General features: G+C 43.6%; 1 protein-coding gene and 1 pseudogene across 3 annotated transcripts in view; one reads left to right on the forward strand and one right to left on the reverse strand.

Annotated features, from left to right (window-relative positions):
- The window catches only part of NIM1K (NIM1 serine/threonine protein kinase), an 86,063-nt gene that overhangs the window by 33,137 nt on the left and 38,369 nt on the right, over positions 1-14,557 (reverse strand). For all 3 annotated transcript variants that reach the window (XM_003925888.3, XM_074386146.1, XM_039463566.2), the window contains one exon: positions 914-1,912. In XM_003925888.3, the coding sequence (XP_003925937.1) occupies positions 914-1,205 (292 nt within the window). In that variant the 5' untranslated portion in view covers positions 1,206-1,912. The remainder of the gene's footprint in view (positions 1-913; positions 1,913-14,557) is intronic.
- Positions 12,084-13,477, forward strand: LOC101051046 (tubulin alpha-1A chain-like; annotated as a pseudogene).

Raw genomic sequence — 14,557 nt, forward strand, 5'->3', positions numbered from 1 at the left:
AGAGAAAACATCAGTCAGGGACTCTCGGGAGATGGTAGAGCCCACGGGTTTTAGGACTCGGTCAATTATGCCAAGTCGCAAGTGTTCTGTTTCTATCTTGTAAGTCCCTTATGATAATCCCCAGACTTCTGCTAAGTTAGAAGTACCTTGGGGAAGCACCCACAGTGGAGTCGGAGCAGGAGCGGGGTGCTGGGCTCTCCGTACGGTTTCTCCTTGAGGCCAAAGTGCTGGGCACTGCTAGTCCAGAATCCCAAAGTGACCAGTAGCCAAGCAAATGCAGGTCGAGGAGTCAAACAATGAGAGCAAGAACAGGGCGAAGCAAGGACTGAACAGAAAAGGTCCTGAGATCAAAGCCCTTCTTCTCAAATATGACAGAAGTAGCAGCCTCTGGATGGAAGGAAAACTGGACCCTGCTATCCAGAGACAGTGGCCATCGGGAGGTCTTCTGTGCCGCTCTGTGCCACACTGTGCCATTGTCACTGAGACACAAATATAAATGGAAGCTATAAATATGGGCTTGGGAGATGAGGTGGCTTGGTTTCAAGCCACACTCCACTTCTCAAAGGACTCACTGGAGAGGACAGAGCTTCTCATGTTTGAGTGGGTTTCATCTACATGGTATATGGGAAGGGATGTTGGAGTCAAAAACATCTAAGATTGAACTGCTCAAGACACATTTACCTTCTTTGGATCTCACTTGATCTATCTGCAAAATGGAAAAAAATATTGACCTCATAAGGTTACCGTGAAAATTAACTGAGAAGACCACAGAAGGCAGCCCACATGGGATGTGGCCCTTGCAGGGGCTCCGCTGATGTCACTTAACTTGTTTCCTTGGCCCTGGCCATCTAACCCTGCTCCTATGCCAGGTCCCAATACTGCCAGGGATGACCTTTCGGAAGTCAGATCCTACCTTTGGTTAGGGAGTGAATCCCGAGCTTCACTTGGGAGAAGTTTCCGCTTCCGATTTCCCCTCGAATTCGGTAGAAGCCTATCCGTTTCCCCAGCGTGATCTCCCTCACCACCTTCTCATCCTGGGACATATCCTGTGTCAGTTTCTCGAAAGGCGTCAGCTGGCGGGGCTGTCCCTCCTCACCCTCCTTGCTGCTCTCGGTCTGACAGCCACTTTCTACGCTGTCGCGCCGATCCCACCGGGCATAGTGGGGGTTCGCCAGCCCACCTCCATTCGTGTACACTGCAGTCATTGTCCACGGGGACTCACGTCTCCATCTCAGCAAAGAGCCACCAATCAAGGACAGGTTGTGCAGGAGCAGAAGAGGCTCAGTGGGTGGAAGATGCCAACTGAGGACAGCAGGTGCCCAGGGTTCAAGAGAGTTTTCCTGAGAGCTGAGCAACCTCCCTGTCAGCTTCAGTGAGAGGAGGGCCGTGAACCTGGTAGCCAAGACTGCCCAGCCCAGCCAGTAGCTGCTCGCCTCACTCAAGACATATCCCACTTTCCCTCACATTGAACTTGTAAGCTCTAGCTGTACAATTAGGCACATGTTACATACCCACTGCCCTGATGGGACTCCAGGAACTTTCTGGCCACACGTGGAGTCTGATGCTTTGTGGTAGGTGGCTGTGCCCCAGGACAAAGGCTTCTGTTTGCTATTCCCCTTGATGGCCAGAAAATCTTGCACTCTGGTGTGTGAAAGCCCTGGGGAGGCCCCCAAGTCCCTGCTGCTGGAGCTCATTTCTGACCTTCATTTCGTGCTTCTCTTGCTGCCATGTCGCAGAGCCCTGGAGACCTATTAATCTGGACCCCAGGAAAGAGGAAACTTGCAAATCAGCCTTCTGGTCACACAGGCAGCCAGAGAAGGATTAAATCCCTGTGATGTCACTTTAGCCGGCCTTTATTTAGATGAGCCTTCCTCTAAGCCGTGAGCTGTCTTGAAAATTTGGCTGGTTCAACCTAAGAACAGAGAGTAAGAAAATTACTAGCCTATGCTAATGTACTGTACAGGATTTATAATGAATGTGAAACTGCTTTGTAAGCACTGATCTAAAAGTACTCCACAAATTTAAGTTATGACTCATGTCAGTGGTAGATGCTTGATTACATGTGATTTAGTTAGAAGAAAAAAGTATATACATACACCCCTCAACCTATATTTTAGAAAAGCCCATAGAGTCTGTATGTATTTCTAGCAAAACAATTTTTCTATTTCTTGAAGTTTAGGAAAATATGTATATTGCCTTGCATTGCTTTAAAACCAAATTTTAAAAATAATATGAAAGCGATGATGACAAAGATTCTGTATTACTACTGGTTTTCAAATTTTCTCATAGTTATTCAAATAATAATATTTTATCTCCTTTACTACTTTATGTTCTTATACAACTTGTCTTATACTAGTTGTTTCCACTCTTTCTTTCTGCCTCATTCTATGACAAAGGCTGATTTTTCCTCCTATGTTTACTTTTTGAGTTTTTCTGAGCAGGTGTCAGTGCCCAGGCCCAGCACCTTATTTTTAAGATGTGGAAAAGGAGGGTTTACAGCATTGCCAGTGATAAGAAGTGCTGCCCAACTATGATGTCTTCTGGATGTTTTTTTCTGCACTCTCCAGTAGGAAATACTGTCTTCCTCTCTGAATTCCCACAGCACTTCTTGCATTTTCCAAAATGTCCCATCTCAATGAAGGTGGGAACTGGGTTTGACTCCTATGTACGTCCTGCTGCCCTCCTCTTTCCCTCAAAACAGAGTGTAAGGTTTTACACACAGAAAATGTTTACTGGCCCGGTGTGGTGGCTCATGCCTGTAATCCCAGCACTTTGAAAGGCTGAGGTGGGCAGGTCACAAGGTCAAGAGATCAAGGCCATCTTGGCCAACATAGTGAAATCCCATCTTTACTAAAAATACAAAAATTAGCCAGGTGTGGTGGCAGGTGCCTGTAGTCCCAGCTACTCAGGAGGCAGAGGCAAGAAAATCACTTGAACCCGGGAGGCGGAGGTTGCAGTGAGCCGAGATCGCACCACTGCACTCCAGCCTGGTGGCGGAGTGAGACTTTGTCTCAAAAAAAAAAAAAAAAAAAAAAAGCGTTTACTAAATAACTGTGTGTTAAACTTGAGTTTTGGACTTAAGCATTCCAAACTGAAAATTTGACTGCAAACATGAGAGAATACATACTTAGAAGTATGGATTTTTAACTCTGTTCAGTAATATCACATTATTACAATTAAGTATAAATAAGTTTTCCTAAACCTATATTTAAGGTTAAGTATGGGGTTGCTGAATAAACATACTTAAGGGAAGTAAAGAGAGGGTTGATGCCCAGTACTGCTCCTATTTCTGGATAGGGAGAAAGGAATCTGGAAGAAGGATGAAGAACAGAGGCTTAACAGGGGCCAGGTATCAGTAACTAAGCACATCTCTAGGTTAGAGACTGATTAGGATGTTTTTAAAAACACTTTAAAAAAATTTTTTTAAGCAATTCTCCTGCTTCAGCCTCCTGGGTAGCTGGGACTACAGGCAGGCACCACCATGCTCAGGTATTTCTAGTAGAGACGGGGTTTCGCCATGCTGGCTAGGCTGGTCTCGAACTACTGACCTTGTGATCTGCCCGGACAGCCTCCCAAAGTGCTGGGATTACAGGCATGAGCCACTGCGCCCAGCCTATAAAATATTTTTAAGATAAAATTCCCCTTAGCAGGGTGCAGTGGTGTGCACCTGCAGTCTCAGATACTCGAGAGCCTGAGGCGAGAGGATGGCTTGAGCCTAGGACCTGGAGGTTGCAGTAAGCCAAAATCAAGCCACTGTACTCCAGCCTGGGTGACAAAGCCAGACCCTGCCTCAAAAAAACAAACCCAAACAAACGAAAAAGGTAAAGGTTCTTAATTAAAGTGAGGAAACACACACACACACACACACACACACACACACACACACACAAATTAAAGTGAGGAAAATCTAAGTCACTAATTCTTCTTCCTTTTCTTTACCCACCTCTACCTCCCAAAGTGTTGGGATTACAGGTGTGAACCACAGTACTCAGCAAAAATCACTGATTCTTAATTATCCTGGGGTCACAAACTCCTTTGAAAGGCTAACAAAACCTATGACCCTATCTTCAGGGAAAAAAAAAAAAAACCCTCACCCATACAATTTGCATCCAAATTTAAGATGACATTCTGAAACCCATCTGATTAAGAATCTCTGTGAAAGTCAAGTGGCACTAGATCTCCCCAGATTCATGGCAGAAAAACACCGTGCAGCTTATAAGAGACTAGAATGAAGTACCAATTCTGCAAGAAACTTTAGCTTAACCTAAGGAAAAAGGAAAAAAAAAGATTTTCAATAGAATGCAGTACTTGAGACCAGCCATGATGGCTCACACCTGTAATCCCAGCACTTTGGGAGGCCAAGGCGAGCGAATCACAAGGTCAGGAGTTTGAGACCAACCTAGCCAAAATAGTGAAACCCCATCTGTACTAAAAATACAAAAATTAGCCGAGTATGGTGGTGGGTACCTGTGTTCCCAGCTACTCAGGAGGCTGAGGCAGGAGAATCGCTTGAACCCAGGAGGCGGAGGTTGCAGTGAGCCAAGACCATACCATTGCACTCCAGCCTGGGCAACAGAGCAACATACCATCTCACAAAAAAAAAAAAAAAAAAAAAAAAAAAAGAATGCAGTGCTTGAACACTTTGTGTTCTAACAGACTCTGTGAAGAACTTGCTGGTTCTGTGTCCTCATTACTGTGCTGTCCTTGTCACTGACATACTTGGACCACAACTACATAAGCACCAGGAGGGCACCAGGTACGGTGGTTCACCCCTGTAATCCCAGCACTTTGGGAAGCTAAGGCAAGCGGATCACCTGAGGTCAGGAGTTCAAGACCAGCCTGACCAACATGGCGAAACCCTGTCTACTGAAAATACAAAAAAATTAGACGAGCGTGTAGTGCATGCCCGTAATCCCAGCCACTTGGGAGGCTGAGGCAGGAGAATTGATTGAAACTGGCAGGCAGAGGTTGTAGTGAGCCAAATTGCTCCATTGTACTCCAGCCTGAGCAACAAGTGTAAAACTCCATCTCAAAAAAAAAAAAAGAAAAGAAAAAAGAATAAGAGAGGATATGGCAGCTGAGAAATGTCAATACATTTTTGGGAGATGGAAAGAAAATTAGTGGTAAGCAACCTGGCAAAGACAGTGAAGAAGACTGCAACCTGAATTCCTACATAAGGTCATGCCAATGAGATCCACCTTTCTGAGTACTCAAAAATGACTTCAAACTATAAGAAATCAAGTACCTCAAAGCTTAGAGGAATAAAGCAGGATGAAAATCATGGAAATTGTTTGAAGGTAGAGCAGTGAGACCCACCCCCTGCCCCCACCCTACCCCCTGCACCAGCCTTTCCCTCCTCAAAGATAGGTTGTTACTTTCCCTACCCTACCACTAGCTCAGGAACACAAGGCACAGAAGAGAGGATTAGCTAAAAGTCTGGGTTATAGAATCCCTCATTCCCTTCTTCTCCCTGCACCTGTTTCCAGAATGGAGGAAAAGAAGCATATAAACCTCTAGGTTGGCTATTCCTCTTTTGAATAGACTAGCTCAAGAGAAAAGACTTTCTGAAACCTACATTTGAAAGTTCTCCATCAAAAAAGCCACCCAGCCATCTACAGCACAATCCTCCAGGTGCCAGTTTCATGCACTCGCAGGGAACTGCCAACCAGGTTTCAGCGCCTTCCACTTAGAATGAATGACTGAATGCATGTTCAGTCAAGAAGCATAGAGGCGCCTGAGGAAAGACTCCAAAATCAAAGAAAGAAACCATGCTCAACCTAAACAACAACCTCTACAACTAAAAGGAACTTAAAGGAAACAGAGCACCACGAGGAAGCAGAAGACGAAAGATAAGGTATTGAATCCATAAAACCAGAACAAAATGCAAAAAGCAGGGCACTAGTGGCTCCGCCTGTAAATCCCAACACTTTGGGAGGCCGAGGCGGGTGTATCATGAGGCCAGGAGTTCAAGACCAGCCTGGCCAACATGGTGAAACCCCATCTCTACTAAAACAAAAATTAGTCAGGCGTGGTGGCAGGTGCCTGTAATCCCAGCTACTCAGGAGGCTGAGGCAGAGAATTACTAGAATGTGGGAGGCAGAGGTTGCAGTGAGCCGAGATGGCACCACCATACCCCAGCCTGCGCAACAGAGCAAGACTCTGTCTCAAAAGAACAAAACAAAACAAAATTTAAAGACAATTCACACAACAAGAAAGAGCTATCCTGGAAATTAAAGTATTCAATTGAAGAATTGTGAAAGAAAAATCTAGACAAGATAAGCAATATAGAAGACACAAAAAATGGGTAATCAATTCAGAAAGTCTAACATCTAATTATTAGAATTTCTGGGGAGGGGGCAAAAAAAAAAAAGAATTTCCACTTACACTATTTTGCTCCCAGTAAAGTAAAACATATAGTTTCTATTGTACCTGAATTGTCAACAAATCTCAGAAATTAAAAAATAGCATAGTGAGAAAAACTCTGAATTCTCATGACTTCTAATAGAATTAAAAAGCAGAAGAAAAAAATCTAAAAGAAAAGATAAATCCTGTTTGGGTGTGTGTATCTATGGGTATTTAAATATTCATTTTTATTTTGCATAATTTTTTTCCTAGAGATCTTTCTTAGAAATCTAGAAATAGGAGTTCTGAGCACAGGTTGCAGGGTTGCTCTGAATAGCATGTTTTTGACTACTTTCTAGTAGAGTCCAAAACACCAAGCTTCATCATGTTGAAAACTAAGAAAATAGTGAAAGGATCACATACCTAATTGAAAATGAAATTTCAGATGTAAGTGAGTTTTTGGTTGTTGTTCTTTTGCCTTTTGCCCTTTTGATTTTGACCAATTTTTATGGACATTAATGAGAGCTTAGAAACTCAACCAGACAGAAATATAGTCATATCACTGCAGATCAAAGCCTCTGAAGGAGGCAGAATGTTCCTTAATTATTAGTTTGCTGTTGCTATATAGCAATGCATTAAATAAGATCAAAGAAAACAGAGCTTATTTGGTTACTCATTTCCTTGACTTGTAACTCACTGTGAAAATATTATCAATGAAAACCATCTCCCCTTTGTTCTCGCTTTCTGAGATTAACTTACAAAACTTCTGGGCAAGCCTCTCAGGCAACCTCTTCATTGGTTGACAAGGCCAGGATTCGTTTGCTTAAAGGAAAAGCTGGGTTTTCTCTATGTGTGGCAACAAGATTCAGTGACAGTCCCTAGTTACAATTCTTCTCGGGCAGGTACACCCTCAGGGAGAATAATCAGCAAATTCATCTCATTTGAAAATCTATTTTACTATTTAGAAATCATTTCTACCATCTTAGCTTTTAGCTCATCTCTTTATTTCTCAACACACAGGTCAAGATCGCCATGAGGTGCAGTGGGGAAATTCCAGAGCAAATAGAAAAGTAGTGAGTGTGGGTTGATTCCTAGAACAGCAGTTCTGCTCTGTGACACCACCTCTCTCCTACTTGGTCTCAAAGGGAGGCCACTCAGCCCAGGTCTCTCCTGATCCACTTCACACCCAGCAACCAGGAACAGTCTATCCAATCTGATGGGTTTCCTTCAGCTCTTCCCGTATATACTTCTAACACACTTGAGTTGCCTTTGCCATCAATACCTCAGACTCAAATGCCAAGGAGGACAGTGCAGGAGTTCTATGTCAGTGACCTAGTACAGTGCCTATATGCCTGGCGTGGTGAGGCAGCCCTTCCTCAGCTCCAGTCAGGGCAGGCATGCCAGAATGCAGGCTTACTTTTGCCAAGTCTTTTAATTTCGAAAAGAAACTGGCAATCAAGATTTTTTTGGTACACTCTCTCAATTTTTTATTTTTTATTTTAATTTAGAGGCTGGGTCTCACTATGTTGCCCAGGCTGGTCTTGAACTCTTGGCCTCAAGAAATTCTTCTGCCTCAGCCTCCCTGTAGCTATGATTACAGGTGCAATCCACCCACCATGCCTGGCAACTCAATTTTTTTTAATGTTTATGTTTTTTAGTGTTTTGTTTTGGTTTTTGGTTTTTGTTTGACACAGGATTTCACTCTGTCACCAAGCTGGCGTACAGTGGTGCAATCACAGCTCACTGCAGACTTGACATCCCAGGGCTCAGGTGATTTTCCCACCTCAGCCTCCCGAGTAACTGGGACTACTGGTACACACCACCATGCCCAGTTAATGTTTGTATTATTTGTAAAGACAGGGTTTCGCCATGTTACCCAGGCTTGTCTGCAACTCCTGGGCTCAAGTAATCCACCCACCTCGGCCTCCAAAAGTAGCTGGGATTACAGGCATGAGCAACCATGCCCTTCAACTCTCAATTTTTAAAGGATGGATTAAATATTTTTAAAACACTGGTAAAGTGAAACTGAAGTGTCAGGCTGGATTTGGCCTCCAGGTTGGCAATTTATAGGCTCTGTTCTAGGTTTCATGGAAGAATTATCCAAAAGGAAGAGGGGAAGGAACAGTTCATCGGTACACAGTCAAATACATCTGGAACTGCTGCACATTATACTCCTCTTAGAAATTTGCATTAGTACCTTTCAGTCTTGTCGTTTTAAAACCCCACACACTCAAATAAATGTCTGTTTAACTTGGTGTTCCCGAAGTTTATGTAACCATCTAATTCATCCTTATTGAATACATTCTTGTCATTGACATTTTTCTTATTATGCTAACCTCAGAAGTGGACACAGCTGTCAAATATCTGTAAGAATTTAGATCCCATCAGGGAAAATATGCAAATAATTCAATATAGAATGAAACAGAAGAGATAGTTTGAGTTTACTCTACCAATGCAGCAGATGGGGAGCTACCCATCTGTGGGGTCTGAGATGACACAATAGCTTAATGACTGAGTATCTCTTAACCTTGGGAAGATTTCGTGTTAAAAACAGAAATGTGGCTGGACACGGTGGCTCACACCTATAATCCCAGCACTTTGGGAAGCTGAGGTGGGCAGATCATGAGGTAAAGAGATCGAGATCATCCTGGCCAACATGGTGAAACCCAGTCTCTACTAAAATATAAAAATTAGGGCCGGGCGCGGTGGCTCACGCCTGTAATCCCAGCACTTTGGGAGGCCGAGGTGGGTGGATCACGAGGTCAAGAGATCGAGACCATCCTGGTCAACATGATGAAACCCCGTCTCTACTAAAAATACAAAAAATTAGCTGGGCATGGTGGCGCGTGCCTGTAATCCCAGCTACTCAGGAGGCTGAAGCAGGATAATTGCCTGAACCCAAGAGGTGAAAGTTGCGGTGAGCCGAAATCGCGCCATTGCACTCCAGCCTGGGTAACAAGAGCGAAACTCCATCTCAAAAAAAAAAAAAAAAATTAGCTGGGCATGGTGACACACACCTGTAGGCCCAGCTACTTGGGAGGCTGAAGCAGAAGAATCACTGAACCTGGGAGGTGGAGGTTGCAGTGTGCTGAGATGGCACCATTGCACTCCAGCCCGTGTGACAGTGCAAGAATCCATCTCAAAATAAATAAATAACAGCATTGAATTAAATGTATTTAAAAGAGCTTAAGGTTCACCCTTGTCTATATTTATTTATTTTTGTTTGTTTGTTTGTTTTTGAGACAGAGTCTCATTTTGTCTACCAGGCTGGAGTCCAGTGGTGCAATCTCAGCTCACTGTGACCAGCTTCAAGTGATTCTCTTGCCTCAGTCTCCCGAGTCACTGAGACTACAGATGTATGCCTCCACACCTGGCTGATTTTTGTATCACCATATTGGCCAGGCTGGTCTCAAACTCCTGACCTCATGATCCATCCACCTCAGACTCCCAAAGTGCTGTGATTACAGGCATGAGCCACCATGCCTGGGCTCTCTATTCGTTTAAATCATTATATTTGTAAGAATTACTAGTATTCTGAAAGCATTTTTGTTATCAAAGTTTTTCAAAAGGAAATTAAACATGTTATAAATGTAATTTAAAATGGTTATAAGGTTTCACCAAGCTTTGAATGGCAGCAAAGACAAATCCTTAAAAGTGATTGTCAAATAAAATAATACATCTGGTCTTTGCTTTAAAATAATCAGGAGACCAGGCATGGTGGCTCACGCCTGTAATCCCAGCACTTTGGGAGGCCAAGGTGGGCAAATCACATGAAGTCAGGGGTCTGAGACCAGCTGGCCAACATGGTGATGCCCTGTCTCTACTAAAAATACAAAAATTAGCTGAGTGTGATGGCAGATGCCTGTAATTCCCACTACTTGGGAGGCTGATGCAGGAGAATCGCTTGAACAGGGAGGCGAAGGTTGCAGTGGGCAGAGATAACGCCACTGCACTTCAGCCAGGGTGAGAGAGCAAGACTGGGTCAAAATAAAACAAAATAAGTAAAATAAATCCCCATCCCCATGTTGGCCAGGCTGGTTTTCAACTCCCGACCTCTGCTGATCTACACACCTTTGCTTCCCAAAGTGCTGGGAATAAAGGCATGAGCCACCATGCCCAGTCAACAGAATTTAAATTAAACAAAATTATCCATGAGCTGGGAATTTTTTCTGCTAGGTGGTGAGTACATGGAGGGTTGTAATGTTCTGTATCCCATTTTTGTGTATATCTACAATTATTTCTAATACATTTTTTAAATAATTGTTAAAATTTGCCTCATCAGCCAGGCACAGTGGCTCACACCTGTAATCCCAACACTTTGGAAGGCTGAGGTGGGCAGATCACCTGAGGCTGGCAGTTGGAGACCAACATGGAGAAACCCCATCTCTACTAAAAATACAAAATTATCCAACTGTTGTGGCACATGCCTGTAATCCCAGCTACTCAGGAGGCTGAGGCAGGAGAATTGCTTGAACCCGGGAGGCAGAAGTTGCAGTGAACTGATACCACACCATTGCACTCCCAACTGGGCAAGAAGAGGGAAACTCCCATCTCAAAAAAAAAAAAAAAATTGCCACATCAAAAAATATAATATTTGTAATAAAACGTTAGGCATTTACAACAGGCAACAGCGCTCATTTAATGCATGCATGATTGACTGAATGAATGAATGACACATGACAACTCTGTAAAGCGAGGTGTTGTTTTTCCCTTTTCACAGATACAAAAACCAAAACCAAAACTAAGGCCATCTGGAGTTAAGGCAGTTGCCCTTGATTTCTTGACTGTTAGCTCTATGAAGGTGAAAACTGTGTATTTAAGTAAACATTACAACATGTGAAACCATGAATTTCAAACATCTGAGGAAGAGAATGAAGTCATGTCCCAAGAGCAACACTGCAGAAACTCAGGTTCTTCCTGTAAAAATTTAATCTCATTTATAATTCATTTCCAAAACATAAATATACCCATTTTCTCTGAGGACCTATGCCTGCCTCCAAACAAAAAGAACAGCATTAAGATACTGAATGGACTCATGCATTGAATCACAAGAACGTGGCCCTGAGCAGCAAAACTTTTAAAATGTATTCTTCATCTGCTCAGAAATAACTAATTTAGGAAACGGTGCGGGAACACTAATGCCCATTTAAAGCTTATGGTTTATTTTTAGGTAATTAAAAATATTTGTAAGTCAAAGCAGAAACTGCTCTTTTGCTGCCTTATAAGTTTCTTCAGCTCTAATGTAGTGTGCTAAGAAGCAGAGAACACTTGAGTGATGCCCTTAAGGGATGTTAGAAAAACCTTTTATATTTGAGCAAAACTCAAGAAAATCTATCATGGTAACAGGCAGCAAGGCTATGGTCATGGGTAAGGAAAAGAGTGCTGTGAAACAAAAGCTGTTAGTTTTATCATCATAAAATCTTTAAGTGGATTTGAAACCTTTATTAAGAGCCTCTCATACCTGGTAAGTGATCCCTTCACACAAAATAAGCAACCCGTCTGATAATTTTTAAATATTTACCCAGCACTGGAAGCAAGTGAGAGGTGGCAGTTGTTAAGGACAAGAGGGAAATTATTAAGTGTGTGTGTGTGTTTTTTAAGTGTCACTCTTGTCTTAGAAGAAGGAAAGAATATAATAGGTAGATTCTCTTACATCGACCACCTAAGAGTCACACTGTGAGAAGCAACAACCTCTCCTCCTCATTCCCCACCATCTGCTGGGCAGCCGCAAAGCAGCAACCATGTGTGAGTGCATCTCCATCACACTGGTCAGGCTGGTATTCAGTTTGGCAATGCCTGCTGGGAGCTCTACTGCCTGGAACATCGCATGCAGCCTGACGGCTAGATGTCAAGTGACAAGACTACTCGGGAGGAGATGACTCTTTGAACACCTTCTTCAGTAAGACTGGCTCTAGCAAGCTTGTGCCCAGGGCAGTGTTTGTAGACCTGGAACCCACCGTAATTGATGAAGTTTGCACTGGCACCTACCACCAGCTCTTCCACCCTGAGCATCTCATCACAGACAAGGAAGATGCTGCCAATAACTATGCCTGAAGGCACTGCACCATGGCCAGGAGATCACTGACATCGTGTTGGACCAAATTTGTAAACTGGCTGACCAGTGCACAGTTCTCTCGGGCTTCTTGGTTTTCCACAGCTTTGCTGCAGGAACTGGTTCTGGGTTCACCTCCCTGCTCATGAAACAACTTTCGGTTGATTATGGCAAGAAGTCCAAGCTGGAGTTCTAAATTTACTCGGTGCCCCAGGTTTCCACACCTGTAGTTGAGCCCTACAACTCCATCCTCACCACCCACACCCTGGAGCACTCTGATTGTGTCTTCATGGTAGACAATGAGGCCATCTATGGCATCTGTCATAGAACCTTGATATAGAACACCCAACCTATACTAACCTGAATAGGCTGATAGGTCAAATCGTGTCCTCCACTACTGCTTCCCTGAGATTTGATGGAGCACTGAATGTTGATCTGACAGAATTCCAGACCAACCTGGTGCCCTATCCCTGCATCCATTTCCCTCTGGACACATATGCCCCATCACCTCTGCTGAGAAAGCCTACCATGAAACAGCTTTCTGTAGCAGAGACTGCCAATGCTTGCTTTGAGCATGCCAAGCAGATGATGAAAGGTGAGCCTTGCCATGGTAAAGACATAGCTTGCTGCCTTTTGTACCATGGTGACATGGCTCCCAAAGATGTCAATGCTGCCATTGCCATCATCAAGAGCAAGTGTACCGCCCAGTTTGTGGTTTGGTGCCCCCCTGCCTTCAAGGTTGGCATTAACTACCACCCCTCCCACTGTCGTGACTGGTGGAGACCTGATCAAGATACAGAGAGCTCTGTGCATGCTGACCAATACCACAGCCATTGCTTAGGCCTGGGCTCGCCTGGACCACATATTCGACTTGATGTATGCCAAGCGTGCATAGGTGTTCACTGGTACATAGGTGAGGGAAGGGAGGATGGAGAGTTTTCTAAGCCCATGAGGACATGACTGCCCTTGGGAAAGATTACAAGGAGGTTGGTGTGCATTCTGTTAAAGGAGAGGGTGAAGAAGAAGGAGAGAAATACTAAAGTGAAAATGTCACACAGGTGCCGCTTTTACAGGGAAGCTTGTTCTGTTTTAAACCTTGAAAAGTTGTGATCTGATCAGTTAATTTGTATGTAGCAATGTATGCTCTCATATACAATTACTGATCTATGCTTTAAAACATGAATGGTTTTACAGATCTAGGGGCTGAACCAAGAGATGGCTTTAGCTGTCACACCACCACAAATTCTTCATTAGCCCTCATTCTTTGACATAGATAAGAAAATTATATATCTATAAATACAGATAGATAAAGAGAGAAATAGAATTTCACTCTGTCACTCAGGCTGGACTGCAGTAATGAGAGCATGGTTCACTGCAGCCTCGAACTCCTGGACTCAAGCAATCCTCCCAACTCAGCCTCCTGAGTAGCTAAGACAACAAGCTTGCAACAACATGCCCAGCTAATTTTTTATTTTTTGTAGAGATGGGGTGTCACCATGTCTCCCAGGCTGGTGTTGAACTCCTGACCTCAAGTGAAACCCCTGCCTCAGTCTCTCACCGTCCTGGGATTATAGGTCCACAGTATCCAGCCAAGAAAGTAATATATTTTTTGATTAGTGTAAAGTGTCATATAAATACAGAGGCTTATGCCTCTTCCAGTAATATTACTATTCCAAGACACACCCATATAGAAGTGCTGGAGTAACTACTGGGTGTCAGGACAGGCCATGTGCATGTGTTATGTAGTGTGCATTTGTACACGCACAAAAAAAGCTCTGGTAAAATGCAGATTGAACTAGTGGGTAACAATTGGGGAGGAAGTATGTGGTGCAGAATTAGGGAGCAGTGAAAATTAGTGTGGTAGGGGTTGTTAGTTATCCCCCCTTCATCTGTTCTTTCTTCTACAGCAGTGGTTCTCAGCCTTGATCTGCATGAAAATCACCACGGAGCATTCGAAAAATGCAGAAGTCTAGGCCCTGCCCCACCCCCCACAAATATCGTGACTTAATTAGTCTGTGGGGTGGGAGGTGCCTATTTGTTTGTTTTTAAGTTTTCCAGGTGATTCTGTTGTGTGGCCAAATTTGGAAACCACTGTTCTATAACAGAAGTTTTAACTGGCACATTGCTATTCAACTGAGGACTGTATTTCCCAGTTTTTGCTTT

The sequence above is a fragment of the Saimiri boliviensis genome, chromosome 1 (genome assembly GCF_048565385.1).
Source record: "Saimiri boliviensis isolate mSaiBol1 chromosome 1, mSaiBol1.pri, whole genome shotgun sequence".
NCBI classification, from domain to species: Eukaryota; Metazoa; Chordata; class Mammalia; order Primates; family Cebidae; genus Saimiri; species Saimiri boliviensis.